We start from the raw sequence: 21,903 nt of genomic DNA on the forward strand, positions 1-21,903 counted from the left end.
TCTAGTTTTGCTTATTTTTAGCTGCATAAAAATGAGGCCATTTGTATTCTTCCAAGACTTCGCCTTTTTCATTCAGCTTCGTTTCCAAGACTTGTCCACGTGCTTGTGCGTAGCTGTGCCGTGTAGTTCTCAAGGGTGCATCGAGCTGCCTAGAGCGACGAGATCAAAACGTTATTTCTCTCTTCTCCCAGCGGGATGCAGCGCGTTTCCAGCTCTTCGGTCAAACGCACAGCCCTGCTCTGAGACTGCGTCTGCCTCATGGGGGGAGCTCGGACCAGGGTCACGGGCGTCCCAGGCGTCCCGGGCTTGGGGAGCGGTTTTCCATGTGGCTGCCGGCCGTCACAGGTTCCACACTGCCTATCTGCTATTTGACATTGTCAGATTCTTTAATTTTTGCCAATGTGGTGGGTGTAAAATAGTATCTAATTGTGGTCTTCATTTGCATTTCCCTGATTACTAACGAGGCTGGAATTTTTCATATGTTTATGTTTGTGTTTCCTTTGCTGTGAAAAGTCTGTTCATGCCTTTTGCCCATTTTAAAAATTGGATTGTTTGTTTTTTCCCTTCCTAATGCTTTCTGGAATGTATACACACACACATATGGGCGAGTGTGTGCTCTGCATAGACCCTAGTGCTTTGCGGGTCTGTACCGAATACCACCTCCCGGCTGTGGCTTTTCCTTGCCCGTCCCTGTGGGGCCTCTCGATGATTCCCGGGTGTCATGCGCACTTGTGGGCTCCCTGCATCCCAAGTCTGAAGATACTCTCTGTCGTTGGCCGCTCACATTCCTCCTCACGGTACGCACGCAGTGGCCCCGCACTGCATGTGAGATGCCCTCCCGTGTCCCCCCGCCCTCCGCGGGTGTCCTGTGTCCCCGTCGGGCTCCGCGCGCTGCTCTCTCTGGCCCCCCTGCCTCCGCGGTCTGCTGGCCTCACCTCGCCCGCACGTTCCTTCTCAGCCCTTCGCTCTCCCACGCGTCCTAGGATCCTCCCGTCGGGTTCTGTCAGGAAGCCGGCTGGCAGTTTTACTGGGCTCAACCCGACTCGAGATCATTTGGGAGGAGCTGATCTTCGCGACGCCGGGTCTTCCCGTCAGCGAACAGCGCGTCGCTCTCCATGTCTCTACCTTCTTTAATGCTGTTGGATACATCTGAACAATGATTTCCTCCATGTGTAGCTTTCCTATCTTTTCAGGGGTTTGTTCCTAAACGTGTGGTTTTGTCTGTTTCTGTGAATGACGCGTGCACATGCGTGTGTGATCCCGTGAACGGAATGTGTGTCCTCCCAACGCTAGGGTCTCGGCGTTTGCAGGACTCCGTTCAGCCTTTGGCTTTCGTTCAGTTGTGTGTCCAGCCGGTGCGTCCTTATGACGCCGGCTTCCCGTGGGCGCTGCGGGCGCGCAGCCCTGGCGGTGTTGGCGGGGGGGGGGGGGGGGGTGGCGGGGTTGTGACAGGCCCCGTCAGGAAAGAGTGCGTATTTACTGTCTATCCTCCTCTCAGACCGAGGACGTTGGCAAAGGGCTTGAGAAGGGTTTGGGGTGGTTTATGTTAAATCCTGGATGGGCGTTCCATGTCCTCAAACATGCTCTTGCTCCGGTGAGACGGTTCTTCGCGTCCTCGTTCGCTCCCTGAGCGTGAGCGTGGTGATGGAGGCTCACGGATTTCTGGACCGGACCATCCTGCGCCTCTGGGGCAGAATCAACATGGCCGGGGCAAATAGCTGTAACAATAATCCACTGTCGAGGGAGAATGTAATGTGGTCATGATTCAAGGATTTGTGTCCCTACATTGGCCTCCGCGTGTCCCTGCTGTCCCCAATCTTGTCCGATTTTGTATCAACTTTACATCAGCCTCACGTGGTGAGTCAGGGGCCGTCCTCCATTCTTCTCTGTTAGACGTTCCACGGTCACAGCCCCTCGAAGCCACGCGGGTTCTCTCTTGTTCTGAGTCTGCTCTCTTATTACCTGCACAACCTCGGCTCTGTCCCTACTCTGCACCTGCTCGTGCCCAGCCTTGCTTGTCCACGGACGCCTCGCCCTCATCAGTCTCCCTAGAGTTCGTCTTGGTCACTCGTGTCTGCTGCCTCTGTGTTCTGCTTCGTGCCGATTCCAGCTAGTGGGCCATGTTTTCTCTTTATCGCCCCTCCTCTCCCCTCCCTCCGGTGCTTCCTGCACCCCTTCTTCTTGCTTCCACGGCCCCGACGCTCCCGCCCCTCTCCTTCTGTCACCCCGTCTGCAGGCTGTGCTCCCTGCGCCCCACACGTGGGACACCCTGTATTGCTCAGCTTAACGCATGCTCTGCACGTGGTGTTTGCTTTGACCCATGAGTTATTAAGAAGCGAATTGTGAAACGTCTAGATGCCGGGGCATTTTACATGCGCTCTTTTTACATGACCTTCCAAGGGTTGCATTTTGTTCAGAGAATTTCTTTTATGTGATGCTGGTTCTTTGAAATTTGTGAAGACTCGCCTTACGGCTTAGAGAATCCCACTTGTGTGAGCGCCCCTCGTGTGCGTGAGGAGAGGGGCTCGTTACCTTGCTAGCGCAGATCCTCCATGCCTGTGCCCTCCATGGTCCACCTGACCTGTCACAAGCTGAATCACAAGCTGAACGCTTGTATGGGGTGTGGGATTTGGGCAGTCCTCCCCGTGGCTCTCTGAAGGCTGGTTTTCTGTATTCTACGGCTGGAACTTTTAGGCTGCGTATGAGGTAGGACCGCTGTCTCATCTCAGTGAAGTGGAGCTTTCGGCCTACGAAGCGACCTTTCTGTTCCACGTGGCGTCCGTGGCTGTGTGTCTGTGGCAGCTTCCTCGGGATTCGTGTCTTCACAGGGTTTTCTGTTCTCTCATCGTCGGTATTTCTGTGCCTCCAGGCTTCCGACACGTCTGTTGCGGCTGGATTTAAGAACTCTGCTGTGACCCTGTCTTTCCGCCGCTGGGCTCGGTCTGTTGTTGATGTATCAGCACGAGTTTCTCCCAGCGTCGTTTGATTTGTGTTTATCTTTGTTTGTGAAAGTTTCTTTTTTAGAACTGGAGTTTTTAACTTTTCTATTTTGAAAAACAACTCTGACGTACATCAACATTGCAGGAAAGGATGCAGAGTCACCGCATGCTTCTGGCCACACTCCCCGGTCGTCGCTGCTCCTTTACTGCCTGGGGATCCGCCACTTGGCGCCTGTCACGCCTTCACCCTCGGCGCGCCACTCGGCCGTCAGGGGCCGCCGCAAACCCACCCTCATCGAGCGTTACTGGCTGAGCCCAGACCCCGTTCAGGTGGTGCTGAGATCCCAGTAGTCTGTAAAAGTCCAGGATCTAATCCCTAATCGAATCTAATCACACTTCATTGTCACGGTTCTATAATCAGTTGCATGTTTTAAAATTAGTTCATTTTTTTTCTTTTCTTGTTTAAATTTTTTGTATCTGCTTTATTTCAGTTTTTCATTTGTTTTCCTTGAGCTTTTGCCAGGTGTCCACTCGGTCCCTGTGACCGAGTCTGAAGTTAGGCCGAGGGCCCTTCCTGAGCAAGGCTCGCGCCTGGGTGGCCTTGAGCCCTGGGGCCTCCCTCCCGCCGAGCGAACGCGTCTGCCTCCCTGGGTTCCGCTGTCTTCCTGCCCCTGCGCCCCGGGCCCTGGTGCTCGCGTGGCTGGTGCTCGCGTGGCCAGTGCCCCTCAGGGCTTCACAGCTGGGGGTCGTGTGGGTGCTCACTGGACGCTCCTTTATCTCACGTCTTGGGCGATTTTCTCTTCCTTTCTGGCATCGCTCTTTCTGCCTTTTGTGCTTTTTAGACCGGTGGACTCCTGTCCTCATGAGTTCCACCGGTGGCGGCCGTCATTCCTCACACGCTGCCTCTGGCCCTCCTGGGGCGCTGACCGCACCCGTGTCCAACCTCCCCGGCCACCCCATGACCTTGGCCCTGGCTCTTTGGTTTCCAGCCCGTCTGTCTTGTAGAGTTCCACTGAACCTCCTTGGGTCCGTCTTCACCTTACAGCGGGTGAAATCTGCCTCACCCCCCATCAGCTAAGTCTTCAAAAATTACGGTTTTCATTTCTAAAAGTTTATTTCTTTTTTAGATGTGTCTGTTCATTGTTAACGGCCTCTTGCTGCCTATCTACGGCCATATCCTTCATTCTCCTGACTTTTGGTCCATCTGTTCTTATGTTTATGTTCTTTGGTTGTCTGACCTCTTCTCGCTGTGCTGGTTTGATGATGTTTGATGATGCATCCATGGCTCGGCTTCACCTGGAATTGGGAAACTCTTCCAGAGAGCGTTGAATTTGGCTCTCCCAGCCTCTGGGGCCATGGCCGTGGGTGAGCTGGCTTCGGGGTCTGGCTTCGCAGCCTCTGCAGGAGCTGGAGCTCACTGTCCAGGCGGCTGTGGCCTCAGGGTCCCCCCTGCCCAGTGAGCTGCCCGACTGCCAGCTCCAGCCCAGCTTGCTCCCCGGAGTGTCCGGCCAGCTCTCCGGGCTTGCCTTCTGAAGCAGGGGCGTCCCTGGGGACCATGCCCCCTCGAACGGGACTAGCCACACCCCGGAGAGTGCTCCTTGCAGGGTCCGGAGCGGCAGGGCTCCCAGGAGCACCAGGTCGGGGTGGCCGCCGAGCTTGAGCCAGTGGGATCCCTGGCACTGGACGGGTGCGCTGGTGTGGCCCCGCCTGAGCCAGCAATCCGGGGGTGGGAACAGCTGTGGAAGCCTGCAGGCACACCTCCCAGGAGGGGGCACAAGGGGTGACATGGTGTTTCGGAATGTTAGGTGTGTCACGTCTCTGCAATAGACTCTGGCCGTTCACATGGGGTCTGGATCTTTCTACCTGAAACCAAAGGAAACTATGTCAAATGGTGTCATTCTAATGAGAAGCAGGCCTGGGGTGGGGGGGTGGCATTCTTTGGGGTTGGGAGCCTCCTGCTAGCTGCTGCCTTACGTGAGGGACCGCGGGGTGGGGCCCGAGCGCGGACAGGACAGGAGAGCCCCTCCCGGCCGCGGCTCCTCTCCTCCCCTGTGGCCTCTCGTTGGGGCGATAAGGATGATGGGGGCAGGCTCCGCGAAAGCCAGACACTTGTAATTTCTGCACAGGGGCCCCGTCCCAGGCTCCGAGCTCAGCACGCACGCGGGTGACCTCGGGAAGGTGGGTGATCGGCCCCTCTAGAAGGGGACACGGAGGCACAGACATGTTAGTGGCCTGTGAGAGCTAGTCAGTGGTAAGGTCGGGGCGTAAGTCAGGGGTGTCTTCACCAGCGGGCCTGTCCCCGCACAGGGGAGGGGAATCCCAGGGGCGCACCCTGGAGGAGGCGCCGGGGGCCTCTCTCCTCTGCGTTCGTCTTTGGGTTCTCCTGTGGGCAGGGGCCCCAAGGGCCAGGGCCAGGCTGCCAGGTCTCTGAGAACTCAGCACGTGGCCCGGGGCTGGACTGGGCCTCACCCACGCCAGCACGCTCCCGCCTCCTCCACGGCCCCGCTCGACTCAAGTTTCCCCCCAGTGAGCCCCACCCTGAGGCCTCTTAATTCCCCAGCTGCCCGCCGCCTCGTCTCTGCCCCCAAGGCTCACGGTCTTCCTTCCATGGCGGTTTCGCCTGCTCGCCCCCTGTCTGATGGAATTATGTGCTGTGTTGACTGTCCACGCCCGACCCTGCCCCCCGTCGGCTCCTGGGGGGGTTTGCCTCTGGTTATCACGCAGGTGCTCGCGGTGCCCGCAGGAGTCCCTGACCTTAGAGGCTCGGGGCTGGTGAAACGGGCATGGATTTAGCTCATGAGCGCGCACAGTAGGTGCTGTTTACTGTCGCCATCCTTAAGGCGGCCACGCAGGGCCTGGGGCAAAGTAGAGGCCCCGCATAGCAGCGGGGGACAGTGCTGCCCGTGAGGTGGCAGGGACAGGCCAGCGCCCCCCGGAGAGAGGGGCAGGACCCTCTGATGGCAGGCCAGGTTCAGGAGGGTGCAGGGTGGGGCCTTGCCTGGTTCACAGAGTGAATCAGGACCACCTTTGGGGAGGAAGAAGAAAAGCTGAGGAGGGGGCTGGCTCCTCCCAGGGCTGACCCTGGACCACACTGTTCTGCAGGAAAGGGATCCGCTCTGGTCGGGGATGGGGCAGAGGTGTGGCCGCTGACCGCTGCGGCTGGGCTGCCGAGGAGGCTCAGCCCGACCCTGACCTCGGAGCTCTGGTCAGCCCACACTCTCCCCTTCCACCTGCCCTCGTCCCCAGGACCTCCCCTGGGAGCCTTCCCCAGACCTGCGCCTCTCCTCCCGTCCCCAGGCCCCGCTGGTGCCTGGCGAATCTGCGTCTTCGTGCACCAACTTGCATGGGGTCTGCAGGAGGCGGGAGGCGTGTGGGGGCGATCCTGGGGGTGGAGGTGGGCGCTGCAGGCAGGGCAGGGCTGTGTCCCACTGAGGGCTCTGCTGGAGAGTGGGGTTCTGGGGAGCGCTGGCGGCGTGGTGGGCGGGGCAGCAGGTGGGACCGTCCCTCTGTCCTCTGTAGCCCAGCTGGATGGCGCCTCAGTGCAGGGCTCAGCTAGCGGAGAGAAAGGGGGTGGGGGGCAGTGGGAGGGGAGCTGCTGGTGATGGAGTACTTCCCCTCAGCCTGGAAGGGGCAGGGGTAATGGAGGCAGGAGTTCCGGGGCCCACCTCCCCCCAGAGAAGGGGCGGGGGCGTGCAGGAGCTCTAATGCCGTGAGCCGGGTTCCTCTAGAGCCCCATCATTAGGGAAGGTGGCTGGGCTCCCTCCACGGGCCGGGGCTCGCGGCCGCCCTGAGTAAGAACGCGCAGACCCAGGCCCATGGCGCCGGACGGGAGGCAAGGGCAAGAGACAGCTGGTCGTCTCAGACCTGCCTGCACCCCAACTCTGACACTTGCCCGAGGAAGACACGGTGAGCACTGCCCGCTACCCGCGCGCGGTATCGTCGCAAGCACGCCGCCCAGAGAGAGGTGCCCGCTCAACCAAGATGCAGCGTTTCCTCCCGCTCTCACGCGGGGTCGCACGGGGGGCTCCCCAGGACACCGGGGCAGCAGTATCGGGGCCCGATCCCCTGGAGTTTGGGGACAGTTTCTTAGCAAGAAGGAGAGTGTGCGTGCTCACAGCATGAAGTCAGCAGGGCCCACAGGCGTCACGAGACCCATCTGTGACCGTGTTTTGTAGGTAAGGAGACCGTGTGGTACCGGCTCGCGTGACGGGGCAGAGTCGGGGGACGTGCATGTGCCGTGGGAGCTGCCTTCACGCCAGGCCCTTTAGATGGAGTAGATCGTGTGGCGCCGAGGATTCCTTATAGGGTGATGCTTACCAGGGCAACCACCCAAAATATGAGCCCCTCTCTGAGCCAGCCAGTGTCCCGCCCTCACAGAGCTGACGCTGTAGCCGGGAGAACCACATGAACAGGAGTACTGGAGACACCCAGCACCACACGCGGATAACCGAATGGGGAGAGACGAGGTGGGGGAGGGTATGGCCAGTGGGCATGAAGAGGGACGCGCCCCCTGAGGACGGTCAGCAAGACCCTTGCTGACAAATGAGTGAAGACCTGCAGGAGGTGGGGGTGGGCAAGGCCTGTATCTGGGGATGAGCACCCCAGATGCTGTGAACAGTACATGCAAAGGTCCTGAGGCCCCGAGGCCTCACTCCTGCTCTCCATTGCTCAGACCACGCCAGCGCTGCCCCCTCATTCCAGGGACGCCCAGGTGCCCTGTGCCTCAGGGCCTTTGCATGTGTTGCCCTCCTGCCTGGACTGTTCTTGCAAATCTGCTTGCTCCCTCCCTCTCTGCCTTCAGGTCTGGATGGAAAAGTCAGCTTCGTAGTGATGCCTTTGCCGGCCGACTCTGACCCCTGCTGCTTTTTCTCCTACTCTCTATCACTGCCCTGTACCCTGTGGATTTTCCCTGCTTCTCACCTGGCTCCTCCTACTGGAGTGTGGCCTCCACACTGACTGTCAGCACTAGGACAGTGTCTGGTGCACGCAGGCGATGAATGCGTCTTTGTTACTAATTCCAGGAAATGAGGGAGGAGCTTGGGGCAATCAGGTGTCAGTGTGGCTCTGCCCAGAGTGGGGGGAGTCTGGGGCTCTCTGGGAGGAGTGGTGGACCATCTGGGGACACGGGGGACACCTGTGTGGAGGCCAGGGGCTGGGGAGCTGGGTGTCTGTGGGCCTTCATTTGTTCCCACGGCTGTCCTGGAGCCTCCAGCAGGAGGGGGCCTGGGGACTGAGTCACAGAGATGGGATGGGGGGGTAATTGGTGGGATTTCCGTGCCTGACACATTCAGAGGTTGCCTGGAGCAGGCTGCCCGGGGAGACGCAGTGCAGACACGAGGGAATGGGGTCCGGGCGGGGCCTGGGGGGCTGGTCCCCTCCATGACCTCCTGGGGGCACGAGTCCCGGCCCCGGACACCCCCCCGCCCCACTCTCCCAGGGCAGCTGGGAAGAGCAGGAGTGGGCTCTTAAAAGCCTTCCCTGCTCAGACTTTTGTCTTCATTACAGAAGCTCCTTGTAGCCAAAACACAAAAACAAAAATCAAACAAGATGTAAGCTCCCCATAATCCCACCCCTGGAGAAACACGGTGCTGATAACGTAACAATGGTGATGTGTCTCCAGGGAACGGATCATCCTGTGTGCATGTGCGTGTGCGCGTGTGGCCGTGGCCCGGACGGCTTCCTGGGGGCCTGTGTTGCACTCACCTTCCCACTCGTGTGTCCCCCCGCAGCACACTCAGCCGACCCCCTGGTGACACTGCCGGAGACTCGCCGTGTGACTGGGCCTGCGTGTACTCGCGCAGCGCCCGGTCAGTGGCCTTGGGAAGCCTGGCTGTGCGTGCCTGTCCCCCTAGTAACCCCCAAGTGGCAAGGCTGGGCCGCGGGAGTCCGTTTGGAGCATTCTACCTAATGTCGCGCCCCGCCCTGACCCCGGGGGAGGTCCCATCAGTGGACCTCCCCCGATGTGCCCAGAGGTGCCGGGTCCAGACCGAGCCAGTGGGTGGTCAGGGTTGCCTCTGGTGTGAAAACATGGGCTGGATTTCCTTCACCAGCAAGACCTTCTGCTGGAGCGACCGACCGTGGTAGGGCACCTGCTTTGGGTCTGGCATGTGGCACGTGCTCTGCCCGGCCCCCCCGGGCACCCCTCAGAGGGATGCTGGTCTCATCCCTGCACGCATGCGTGCGAGTGGTCCCCTAGCCTGCTTTCTGCAGCCAGTGAGTGAGGACTGCAGTGCGTGGAGTCTGGCTCCCTGGCCCACCTCTGTCCCCACCAGTGACACTGCCTGGCATGAGTGAGCCCTACCCACCAGAAGTCAGGGGCTCAGAGGGGAGCTGAGACAAGCCCACCTGTCCTGATCCCAGAGAGCAGCAGCATGGGGTGGGGATCTATACCCTGAGGCGCAGGACACGCCTTCAGGTTGTGACCTGACCCAGAAGGAGAAGGGGACTAGGATGGTTCAGACAGCAGGAGTAGCATGTGCAAAGGCCCCGGGGCCAGGGCTGGGGGCCATATTTAGGGAAGAGGAGGCAGTCTGGTGAGGCCTTGCATGAGGCTGGGAGAGGCAGGTGTGCAGGTGCTCGGGGGTCTCAGTGGGGCAGCTGTCAAAGCCACCAGCTCTCAGTGACTCCGCATGCCCTGTCTGGGTGGTTGCCCCGGAGCCCCGCCCCCGGCCTCGGAGCCCCGTCCTGGGGCAGGTGCCCTCAAGCCCTGTCCTCAGGACACAGAATCCGTAAATCAAGTCATGATTCTGTAATTTTCCCCCAGCAGAATGTGCCCATTTCAATAATTACAGCATTTGTGATCCACTTAGAAAACATGGTATTTTTAACGTGAACACTTAAGAAACAATCCGTTCCACACCCATCTATCCAAATGGCTCCGATTTTGAATAATTCTTTTGAAATGGAGTCTAAATATATACAAATAGATGTTTCTGAAATGTCATGTATTCTGAATACATTTGCATGGGAAGCGGCTTCTGAGGAGTGGGGTGGGGGCTGGGCAGCCTTGGGTGGGGGGTGCAGAATGAGGGTGCCGGTGGGTCAGAGGGAAGGGGCTGAAGGGGCAGAGGGACCGAGATCCGGCTGAGAGAGGGCACAGAGATGCATGGCCCAGGGGGCACGGAGGCTGGCCCAGGAGTCCCGCGTGCAGGTGCCCGCCCAGCCCCCTGGCCAGAACCCCTGGGCATCCTCGTGGGACCAGGACCAGTGCCCAAGGCCCTGTGTGCCAGCAGGGGTCCCTGTATGGGGGTGGGGGCTGCCCTTGGGCCCACCGAGTCCGAAGCCAGCACCTGATGCCCAAATGCCCGTCACCCCCTCACCCCTGCCAACCCCTCCCTCCTTTCCCTTTGCTCACTTCTCCCCGATGAGTCCCTGGCTGCTGGAGACGGGGTTCCAGGCCCCCCCGAGCCCTTCTGGACCGCCATAACATGGGACAGCAGAGCCCAGCGGGTGAGGGCGCGCCTCGGGTCAGGCACACAGAGGCCTCCAGCTGCCCTGGCCCCCGAGGAGGCTCCAGCTTCGGTGAGCGCCCGCTGTATGCAGCCGCTGCTGGCCTGGGACTCCCGGCCCTGCAGCTCGCGGCCGAGGGGACGGTGTGCAGAGAAATGCGCTGTCTGGGCCCAGGCGGGTATCCACCTTCAGAGAAGCCATGCTGGGCCAACTGTCACATGAGGACACTAGGCTCAGAAGGGGGGTGACTGCCCGAGCTTCGAGTGGCAGGCATGGAGTGAAGAGCCAGCAAGCTAGGGCTCCACCCAGGCCCTGTCCCCGGGAGGGAGAGGAGGCGCAGGCCCTGGTGCCCGGGCCCAGGAGGGAGGCCCGATGCCACACAGTGGCAGCTCCGTGGGCGAGTCCCTCAGTCCCTCAGTGGGTGTCTGGGCGAGCGAGCCAGAGTGTGCCGCGTGCACTGCGGGCCGCCGGAGCCATGACCTTTCTGGCCCCCAGGCCCTGCTCCTGGTGCTGGCCGGGCAGCTGGGAAGTGGGCAGAGCAGCAGGCCTGTCCCAGCCTTCCCGCCCGTGCCACCCTGGGCCCGCACGCCCCACACTCCCACCTGGCTGGTCCTGGGCGGACGGCACGCTCAGGCGGGGCTCTGGGACATGGCTCCTGTCCTGGTGCGGCTGCTCCGCCAGCGCCTGGGCCAGCACCAGCCTTGCCAGGTGCAGGGGGCGGGGCCTGAGGCCTCGGGGGCGGGGCCTGAGGCCTCGGGGCGGGGCTTGGGCGGGGCCTGGAGGCCTCGGGGCGGGGCCTGAGGGCTTGGGGACGCGGCCTGGAGGGCCTGGGGGACCTGTCTCCCTGGCTGCCCTCCGCTGCCCAGGCCCTCCCCCTCCAGACTGCCCCGGGGGCATCTTTGTCTCTGAGGATAGTGTTAGTTGTCATGAGTTTCCTTCGGTTGCTGCACCGACTGGTTCTTTGAATTTCTTTTTGTTCACTTTGTTTTCTGTCCTTTGTGACGAAGGTGCTACCCACTGTGTGGGGTCCCCGCATTGTGCTGTATCGAAGGCTGGGCGCTACAATGCTGCTTGGAAGGGGGTATGCGCGTGTTGGGGGCATCCCCAAGGGTGAGCCCGTGTGACCTTCCCTGGTGCCCCCAGCGGCAGGGGGTGCGTGGTGTCTCCCCGGGGCCGGCCTGTCCGTCTTGGAAGAGAGCTCTCCCAGGTTCTGGGCCTGCTGTGGGGCGCCCTGCTGCTGGCCCCCTGCCCCTGCTCTGACTCCAGCTTCGGCCCCCTCCGTGGGGCCTGGAGTCCCAGAGAATGCAGGGGTGGTGGTGGGAGCCTTATCCCGCCTCTGGGGCTGGGAGGAGCCAGGGCCTCCCTCTCACCCGGCCAGCACCTCTGGGGGCCCTGCGGCCACCCCTCCACTCCGCTCAGCCAGGCCCACCTGCCCCACCTGCGGCCGGCCGCCTCACACGCCCTGTGCTGGGGGTACACCCTCTACCCTCCTTTTAGTGGAAGGGGGAGCAGACAGAGGGGGGGCACCTGCGTGCGTGCCGCCTGGCCCGATGGCCCGGCAGCCGTCCTTCTCCAGGGTGGACACAGAGCCTGTGGCGGCCTGAGGGTGGTGGCAGGACCCACGGTGGGCACCGCTGCTTCCCTCCCCTTGGTCCTCTCGTTTCCAGGAAGCCTTGCCCGGCTCGGGGCAGCGGGGGCCCCCAGTGTCCTAGTGGGAGGGAGGGGCTGAGCTGGCAGCAACAGCAGCAGCTTTTGGGCAGAAGGAAGCATGGGCTGGGGGCAGGCTTCCTGGAGGCGGCGGCAGTGCCGGAGCTGGGGTTTGGAGAGCGAGCGGGAGTTCTCTGAGTGGAGGGCACACTGGGCAGAAGGAGGAGCACGTGCTGAGCAAGCCCCCTTCCCAGACGGAAACTGTAACCGACCAGAGAGCCCAGCAGGCCTGGGAGGGGCCGTGGCCGCTCGGAGCAGCCGGAAGCCAGTGGGACTGGGACGGAGAGGGGCAGCTCTTCCCCAGCCAGCGGATTACTTCGGCGGTCACTGCCCAGGAGGCGGCTGACCTGCACAACTGACACTAACTGGGCCCCAGTCCAGAGCGTAATTCTTGTTAATTGGTCCCCTGCCGTCAGCCCCATCAGCTCGTTCCATGCGTGGTTGTCATCTAAGAGTGATTAATCGCAGTGGCTCTTTGGAGGGGCTGCCGTCCCCAGAGCACCCAGAGCGTCGGAGAGCCAGGTCGAGGCAGGCCGGAAACCCTACCTGGGTGGGAGGTGGGGCTGGGGTCCCTGCCCTTTCCTTCCTGCCTGGTCCCTGGGCAGCTTTGTCCCAACGCACACCGGGGCTGGGAGGGCAGCTGCTATTGCGCAGCCTCCGTGTTTGCATGTCTGAAACGGGCTGTCCTGAGGGTCGTGGTCAGCGCCCGTGTAGTGCCCAGCACCATCCCTGGCAGGACCGAGGCGGGCAGCCATCAGGACGGGGCTATTCTGTCTTGGGAACCCGGCCATTGGAGGTCTCGTGACAGCCGCATGGGAACGGGACCTGGGTAGAGGGCTGGGGGACTCCAGCCTCATTCCCAGAGAGTGACCTGTGGCCCCTTGCTGCGGGGCCTCAGCACCTCTGGTCCTGGAGGCCTTGGAGAAGCCACTGCCCCCATCGTGGGGTGTGACAGCCACAACTGAGCAGCCCCCCCTCACAGGTCTGCAGACAGCAGCTTTTGGGCCTCGTCATCCTGACCCAGACCCTGGGAGAGCAGGTGCAGGGCCCGCAGACGTCCAGGGCAGTGCGGGCTTTGGGGCAGGCTGGGTGGAGGCGGACGGGATAGCTATGCTCTGGCAAAGGGTGCCCAGGGCTGGGCTGGACGAGGCCGAGAATCAGCTCAACCCCTGAGCTCTCCATCAGGAGGCCACTCTCCAGGGTCAGCAAGGAGATGGACCCGGGCCGGGATCTGTTAATCACCACAGACGGGGCGGCCGCAGTCACCACTGTTTACTGTCCCACCGTCTGGAGGCCAGAAGTCCAAGGTCAAGGCGCTGGCAGGGCTGGCTCTTTCTGAGGGCCGCAAGGGAGCACCTGTTCCTCTCCTTGGCTAGTGGACAGACAGCCGTCCCCATGTCCACACGGCCTTCTCCCTGCATACGTGCGCCCACATTTCCCGTCTTCTCAGGACACCAGTCATGGTGGATTAGCACCCACCCGTATGAGCTCACCAACACCAGCACCTCCGTAAAGGCCCCGTCCTGGGGTGTTGGGGGCCAGGACCTCAGCGTATGAATTTGGGGACACAGTTCAGCCCATGCCACCACATTTCCCAGGTCGGTGCTGTGGCCTCCCTGTTGGCATCCGTCTGACCACTGGGAAAGGGCGGTGCCCACCGTGTGGGTCATGAGGGCTTGATGTGGACGAGGACGCCTCCCCAGTGTGGGTTGTGGGGGGCTGTTCTGAGGCCCCAACCATCCACGCACCCAGCAGCCCCTGCCTGGGTCCTGGGGACCTCCTGCCTTTCAAAATGGCCCCATTCCATTGCTCTTAGTGCCTTGTGTGGCCTTTGCAGGTCCCTCTCCCTTCTCAGAGGCAGTGATGCTCAATGGGGAAACCGTCTCGCCTCCTTAAGGAAGTCTGTCCATGCTTTACCAGAAGGTCTCTGGGGAGCCGAGAGGTCAGCCCCTCAGGTGACCCTTGTCCCGCCCTCTGCCTCTCGTCCTGCTGCTGGATGCTGAACTGAGTGAGGTCTGCTTCTCCTGGACAGTCGGCCCCCGGCCACCGGCAGGAGCTGGAGTCTCTGCATGTGGCTCCCTCCCTGCTGGGGAGGCAGCAGGTGCTGGGGGGCTGGAGCAGAGATGGCTGGGGGTGGGGCCCTGCCTTGTGCCAGGAGGGGACCAGGGGCTGGATCCACAGAGCTCCCCATCAAAGGGCTGCCTCCGCTTCCACCATATGTCCTCGCCTGCGCATCTGGCGGCCCACCCACCTCTTGCTCTTGAAGTCAGTGGAGAGACCCAGTGGTGGTTTGCCGCTGGGGTAGAGAGGGGCAGGCTTGGTGGAGGCTGAGTGCCGGTTTGTCTCCCCCATTCCTCTCCAGGTGATCTCTCCTGCTCTCTTGGGATCATTCTCCACTCCAGCCTGGTCCCTGCTGCTGCTCCTGGGGCTCCCAGCTTGCCTGCCTCTCCTCCCCTCCTGTATGAGGTGGAGGGATAGAGGGTAGATGTGGAGGGACAGGCCTGAGCTCAGATCGCATCCAAGGGGGCATTTGGCTACCATCCAGGAAGGCTGATCTGAGCCCAGGCAGGGGAAGCATGGACACTACTCTGTCAGATGGTGAACACAAGACCAGTGCAGTGTCCCCTTGGCTGGGCTATGCCTGGGCCGCACAGATGGGATGGCCAGGCCCCAGAGCCTCAGGGAGGCCAGCGACATGCCCCAGGTCACGCAGTCGGGCTGTGATGTGCGACCTGCTGGACCCAAGCTGCTGTGCTCCGTACAGCCCGTGACCTCCCTCAGAGGCACCAGATCCATGCAGGTGACTTGTGACGAAGCGTGTAACTGATTCCATGCATAAGCTTCCTTTAGGGGACCGGATGTGTGCAGAGGGTCAGACCTACCTCAGAGCACATCTGTGATGTCAGCCCTTCTGTGGGGGGCATGGGGTGGTTAAGAGCTGGCTGTGTCGCTGGGCGTCAGGGTCGAATTCTGACCCCACAGCTCACAAGCTGGTGGCTTTGGGCAGGTTACTTCCCCTCTCTGAGCCCTCTGCAGACCACGGTCTTGACAGGACCCGCCCCGCAGCTCTGGGTGAGTGTAGTGTGAGCGAAGGCTCAGGAAAGGGCGGCCGTCCTGCTGATGAGGTCAGTGCTTCTGTGTCTGCACCAAGGACGGACACCTGGGTCCTCGGCTCAGGCACCAGGACCCAGGTGCTGTCCTGGGTGCTGAACTGCTCCTTGGCTCAGATGCCTTCTCCCTGCTAGGAGGGTTGTGGGTTTCTGCTGCCCTCCCACTCCCAGCTGTGAGCAATTGGAGGTCTGTTTCTCATTCACTCTGGGCCAGCTGGCCTGTGACCCATGACTACAGCTGGGGGCAGGGAGACCTGAGCCTGGAAGCAGGGCTGTTCAGATGGTGGCTGATGTTCAGGCTGGTGTGTGGGTCCCTTCCAAAGTGGAATGACACTGAGGCAGCTTGAGTGAGCTGAACACCCATCCAACGCCCAGCAGATCCCCCATGCCACCCTACAGTGGGACTGGATCTTCACTCAAAAAGTCATTGTGGACACCCCCCCCACCAAAGCCCAAGTTCAGTCCCACCTACTTCAGGAAGCTCCCTGACTCCCCCACTTTCCCCACCAATCCCTTCCGCCTCTCATGGCTGAGTTTCTGTGCCTCACTCTGCCCCACTCCCTGTAATGACTTTGAGAAAGTAGATGGACAGAGGATGGGTGGATGGGTGTATGTGCGTGTGGATGGAGAGCTGGGTGGGTGGATGGATGGATGGATGGATGGGTGAGTGGGTCTGTGGGTGGAGAGTTGGGTAGATGGATGGATGGATGGATGGATGGATGGAAGGATAGATGGGTGGATGGATGGAAGGATGGGTGGATGGATGGAAAGTTGGGTAGATGGATGGCTGGATGGATGGAAGAATGGGTGGGTGGGTGGCTGGGTGGGTGGGTGGATAGAGTTGGGTAGATGGATGGCTGGATGGAAGGATGGATGAATGGGTGGATGGATGGAAGGATGGATGAATGGATGGGTGGATGGATAGATGGTTGGATGGATGGGTGGAAGGATGGATGGATGGGTGGATGGATGGGTAGATGGATAGATAGGTGGAATAATGGGTGGATAAAAGAATGGATAGCCCTAACATCCACCTTATGGCCCAGATGGGCAACCTGGGGAACTCATCCTTGACTTCCCTATTTCACTTCCATTGCATATTCAGCCACAAGCAGGTTCTGAGGATTCCTCTCCTGGCCTTGCCTCTGTCGCCTCTGATCCCCCCTTTTCTGCTCCAGACTCCTGCCTGTCCATTGATCGGCCTTCTTCCTGATCAGTCTCCCTGTTTCTTCTCCCCTTTCTTACCAACCCCCCATTTGCTTTCCAAGTGGCCTCTTCACTACACTCTCTCCCTGCTTAAAACTCCTCACTGTCTTCTGTGCTGACCGTGGGGTGCTGCTCAAACCCCTGTACCATGCGCATCCCATCCTGTCTGTCTCCCCTGCTTCCCTACCCCCACCCCTCTCTGGCCACTTGGTGACTGACCAGATTATTTTAAGCTCGCATTTTGTCCTAGGTTCTCCCTTGGTCCCCTGCCTCCCACCTCCTGACCTGCCTGGGGAGTCCCCGCCCCGCCCCCCCTCCAGGACCCAGATGAAGCATCCTTTCTTCCAGAAGCCTCCCAATCCCCACCCACCCATGAATCCCAGCACAGATCTGTGTGTCTTCCTCTCCATGAGGTCTTTGATGGTGGGGCCCAGAACTTGTTAAATTACTAATAACCACAACCAGGGGTGCTTGGGTGGCTCAGTTGGTTGAGTGTTTGACTCTTGATTTTGGCTCAGGTCATGATCTCAGGGTCATGGGATCGAGCCCCTGCATTGGGCTCTGTGCTTGGTGGGGAGTGTGCTTGAGATTCTCTCCCTCTCCCTTCCCCCCACTAGCGCGCTCTCTGTTTCTCTCGCTCGCGCTCTCTAAAATAAATAAATAGTACTAAAAAATAATAATAACAACACTATATGGAACAAGAAGAAGACTATCTGGAGAGGACCATGGGTCTGGTATTTGCCGGACCCCAGGCTGTGTACTTTTCATGCATCATCTTAAGTAAGGCTTTCAAATGTGGCCCTGAAGTCAGTGGCATCATCCTGTGCTTACAGAAGAATCCAAGGTGCTAAAGGGGGGCACCTGGGCATCACACCCAGGCCTGACTACCTCTGCAGCTGAGGCAGTCCTGCTGGCTCTCCTGCCTCCTGCCCTTGGGGGGTCAGGGCCAGCCCAGAGCAGCTGTCGAATGAGCACACGTGTCAGCTCAGGGCAGAGCCCCTGGCAAGGGACGGGTTCTGCCTGGGCCCACAGCCCAAGCCAGCAGGCACCATGTGCCCCCAGGATGGGAGGCTGGGATTCCGGTCACCATGACAACTGTTCTGTCTCTCTCTCTCAGCTCCAGAGACGCAAGATCAAGTGCTACTTCCTGTCGGCTGGAGTCACCGTCCTGCTGGTCATCACCCTCATCACCGCCACCTCTATCCGAAAGTAATGCCGCCAACGGTGAGTGCCCCAACTGCCCGCACCATCTGTCCCTCCACCCTTCTGCTCATCTGTCTGTCCCTACGTGGTCTGCTGTGTCAAGCACAGGGTCAGCCCTGGCGGCCCAGCAGGGCACGTGGCAGGTGGGGGCCGTCTTCCTGGAGCCCCCAGCCGAGGGCAGGCCAACTCGAAGCTCCCCTTCCTGCAGGCGCTGACTTCCGACAGGTCCTGACCGGCCGTTCACGTGTTGGGCGGTGCAGCCGGCAGGTGCCGGGGTCCAAGGCGGGGAGCCAGGCCATTGGTGGGGTTGTTGGACGGGCAGAGTAGGTGCTGGGCCCCTCCCGGGCCGGGTGCTGGGCGGGAGCTGGGGCGGACGGGGACTGACCCAGAGCATGGGAAGCACCTACAGAGGCATGCGGGGTGGGCATCTGGGGTCTCTACGCTGTGCAACAAAGTGGCCTGAAACTTAGTGGCTGAAAACAGCAATCAACATTTATTACCCCGCAGTTTCTGAGAGTCAGGAATTCAGAAGGGGCTTAGCTGGTAGGTCTGCTCAGCATCTCTTGTGAGGGTGCAGGTAGATGTGGGCTGGGGCCGCACTACCCGAGGGCCCGACGGGGGCAGGAGGATCCAGCTCGAATGTGGCTCCCCCCACGTGAGGCCCGCAGGGCGACGGGTCCCCTAGAGCCAGGCAGCTGCCACACCTGGTCACTATGCAGCGTCTCTCTGGGCCAGCTGCAATGGTGTAAAGGGCCATCTCACAGGGCATGAGTCCAAGGAGGAATGGCCACGGGGCCCCCGGAGGCTGGCTTCCACATCCAGAGTGCTGCAGGGGCTACACAAGGATGCTTCTGGCTGCAGGAGGGGGTGCACGTGTGAGGGCTGTGGCAGGAAGGGGCCTATGTGTCCTCTGGACACCCTGGGGTCCAGCACCTGAGCCCAGCACTGGGACACTGTGGGGGCTGGGGGAGGGGCTCAGGGAGGGGCAGGCAGGCCCCGCTGAGCTCCACAGCTGCCCCCCGGTGTCCCCCCAGTCACTGTCATGCACGGTCCCCCCCCCCACAGCCTGTGACAGCGTCTGTGGCGGGCAGCAGATGAGCGGGGGCTGCAGGAAGCTCCGTGGACAGTCACCTCGGTCCAGGGCCCTCAGGCTCCTGCATCCAGACTTTAAGTGCCTGCTCTCTCATCAAGAGCCACCCCAACAAGGCTGGGTTGCAAAGTGGGAGGCGGGGAGCCCTGGCCGTCCCGAGGCCTGTCCTTGGTGGGTAGCTTCTCATTGGGTCCACTGTCCCTAAGGCTGGGCTGGGATGTCACCAGGAGAACAAGGAGCCGGCTCCTGGTCTGCACAGAGCATCAGAGGGAGTGGGGAGTGGGGAAGGGAGACGTGTTTGTGGTCGACCAGCTATGTGTGCACACTGCATATCCATCACCTTGACTGGTCCTCCCAGCACCCCCAGGTGGACAGGTCCCAACCTGGCTGAACCCTGGGGACAGGAGGGCTCAGAAGGTCTTGGCTTTCCCTGGGAACACACCGTGAGCCAACCGCCCCTGATATCCTCCTACTTGGCGTCTCCACTGCACTCCCCCAGAAGGTCTGCTGTTCATAGTAAGCGGGACACATGGAAGCCCCAAGTGGCCTGGCTTCACTGGGGTCGGTGCAGGTTTGCTGTTAAAGTTTTGGACCTGCAGAGAGAACTCCTGGTGCTTGGAGCTTCTTGGGTTCTGGGACTGTGGGCGGGGCCTGCTCTCCAGGTGAGGTCAGGGGGAGCCCCAGGCAGCCTCCCTGCCCGGCCCCTGTGGCTGCCCTGATGAGGACGGACTATCATCCTCCGGGGCACTTGGGGAGTCATTGCTTCCTGCCCCCCGACCCAGGTGGTCCCCAGCTGGGGCTCAGGAGCATGAGCCTGTCCCCCACCCCCTCCTGCTAGGGTCCACAGCTGGTGCCTCTCCACCGGAGGAGGGACTCAGTGGGAGGGGCCGGAGGGCACCCTGGGTATGGGGGCCTGGGGGGAGCAGGGAGCATCTGCCCCTGGAGAGGGAGTGGGGCCCTGCTGACACCTGGATTTCAGACTCTGGCCTCCACACTATGGGAGAGTCTTTCCTGTTGTTTTAAGTCACTCCATTTGTGGTCATGTTGACCCCAGCCCCAGGACAGAGCTACACTTGCAAGGCACCCGAGGCAGGCATGTTACATGGGGTGTCCGTGTCTCAGCTGGTGGGATGGGCGCCATCAGCACTGTGGCCCCATTCTGCAGGGGAGACTGGCCCATGCTTAGGGCTTGCCCTCGGTCACACACATTCTGGGCGCTTCCCATGCTGAGGTCAGATTTAGGGATGGAAGAGGCCTGGCAGGGGGCCCGGGAGCATCTTGATGTCTTGAAGCCATGATCCACGTCTGCATGGGAGGTGGGTCTGCAGGGGCAACACAGATGGGCCTAGGAAGAAGGTCAGTTTGGGCGCCCAGCAGATGGATCCCCAGTGATCTGGAGAGAGGGGAGGGGCTGTAATGGCTGGACCCTCCGCTTGTTCCTCCCCTGGGGCCTGGGGCTCTAATTCCTCCAGCATACCCTCTCTCCTCCTTCAGATTTCCTCCTCCCTCCCCTTCCAGGTTGGGGAGCAGTCAAGGCCACCCAGCGGCTCTGCGCCCTGAAGCCCTTCCCCGAGCGAGAGGAAGCTAAGGGAGGTTGTGGGTCAGGGGTCTGGGGCCACGCAGGAACACATCATCTCTGGCACGCCAGCCAGGCCAGAAGAGAGGCCCAGCAGCCCCGACGCTGTCTGCCGGCAGTCGGCCCAGGGGGCAGGATCTTGCGGGGGGCAGGGTCTTGTGGGGGGGCTGCCCTCGCTCAGGCCCCAGAGAAATGGGGCTGGGGTGGCTGCCCTCTTTCCCTCTCCCTGGAGCTGCTCTGAGGACAAAGGCAGCTAAATATAAACAGCACTTTGAGGAAGGAAAAGGCTTGATTCAAATGCAGGGGGATTATTTCCGCAGAGAAAAGCAGCCTCTGAGGGAGGAGCTCGGCTCCCTGTTCCCTGACTTGGAAGAAGCCCGACAGCCCAACAGCCCATGCACGTGCTCATTTCTGGGTGTAGGGTGAGACATGCCCTCTGGTAGCTCTGAGTGGGCAAAGGAGCGCCCCATGTCACACCCGCCGTCTGGGTCATCCCCCGTTCACCCTTGCCTGCTCCCATGGCTGTGACCACCCCCATGGGCTAGGCTATTCCCCATTTACAGAGGGCTGGTGAGTCTGCCTCCCCCCTGGTCAGGCTGTGGTGCTCGCTCAGGTGGAGAGCTGCTGCCACCAAGCAGGTGCCTCCAAGAAGACCAGTGCGGGGACTCTCCAAAGTGCATGTGGCCAGCCTCACTCCCCACAGGGTTCCTGGACTCAGTTTACAGCAAGTGTGAAGGCTAGTCTGGGACTGAGTCAGGGCCCATAATGTGACCGGGATCAGGGCTCAGGGTGTGACCAGGATCAGGGCTCAGTGTGTGCCCAGGATCAGGGTTCAGAGTGTGACCGGGATCAGGGCTCAGGGTGTGACCGGGATCAGGGCTCAGGGTGTGACCGGGATCAGGGTTCAGTGTGTGACCAGGATCAGGGTTCAGTGTGACCGGGATCAGAGTTCAGAGTGTGGCTGGGCTCAGGGCTCATAGTGTGACCAGATCAGGGTTCATAGTGTGACCGGGATCAGGGCTCAAGTGTGACCGGGATCAGGGTTCAGAGTGTGGCCGGGCTCAGGGCTCGAGTGTGACCAGGGTCAGGGCTCAGGGTGTGACCAGGGTCAGGGCTCAGGGTGTGACCAAGATCAGGGTTCAGGGTGTGACCGGGATCAGGGCTCAGAGTGTGACCGGGCTCAGGGTTCAGGGTGTGACTGGGATCAGGGCTCAGAGTGTGACCGGGCTCAGGACTCAGGGTGTGACCGGGATCAGGGCTCAGGGTGTGACTGGGATCAGGGTTCAGAGTGTGACCGGGCTCAGGGCTCAGACTGTGACCGGGCTCAGGGTTCAGGGTGTGACTGGGATCAGGGCTCAGGGTGTGACCGGGATCAGGGTTCAGAGTGTGACCGGGATCAGGGCTGAGAGTGTGACCAGGGTCAGGGCTCAGTGTGTGACCAGGATCAGGGCTGAGAGTGTGACCAGGATGAGGGCTCAGTGTGTGACCAGGATCATGGATCAGAGTGTGACTGGGATCAGGGTTCAGGGTGTGACTGGGATCAGGGCTCAGTGTGTGACCGGGATCAGGGCTGAGAGTGTGACCAGGGTCAGGGCTGAGTGTGACCAGGGTCAGGGCTCAGTG

General features: G+C 61.0%; 1 protein-coding gene across 1 annotated transcript in view; it reads left to right on the forward strand.

Moving 5' to 3' along the window:
- The window catches only part of TSNARE1 (t-SNARE domain containing 1), a 143,286-nt gene that overhangs the window by 111,430 nt on the left and 9,953 nt on the right, over window positions 1–21,903 (forward strand). Inside the window, exon 12 of the mRNA XM_036112755.2 lies at window positions 17,529–17,635. Coding sequence (XP_035968648.2) covers window positions 17,529–17,624 — 96 coding nt within the window. The 3' untranslated portion in view covers window positions 17,625–17,635. The remainder of the gene's footprint in view (window positions 1–17,528; window positions 17,636–21,903) is intronic.

Source organism: Halichoerus grypus, chromosome 5 (genome assembly GCF_964656455.1).
Source record: "Halichoerus grypus chromosome 5, mHalGry1.hap1.1, whole genome shotgun sequence".
NCBI lineage: Eukaryota > Metazoa > Chordata > Mammalia > Carnivora > Phocidae > Halichoerus > Halichoerus grypus.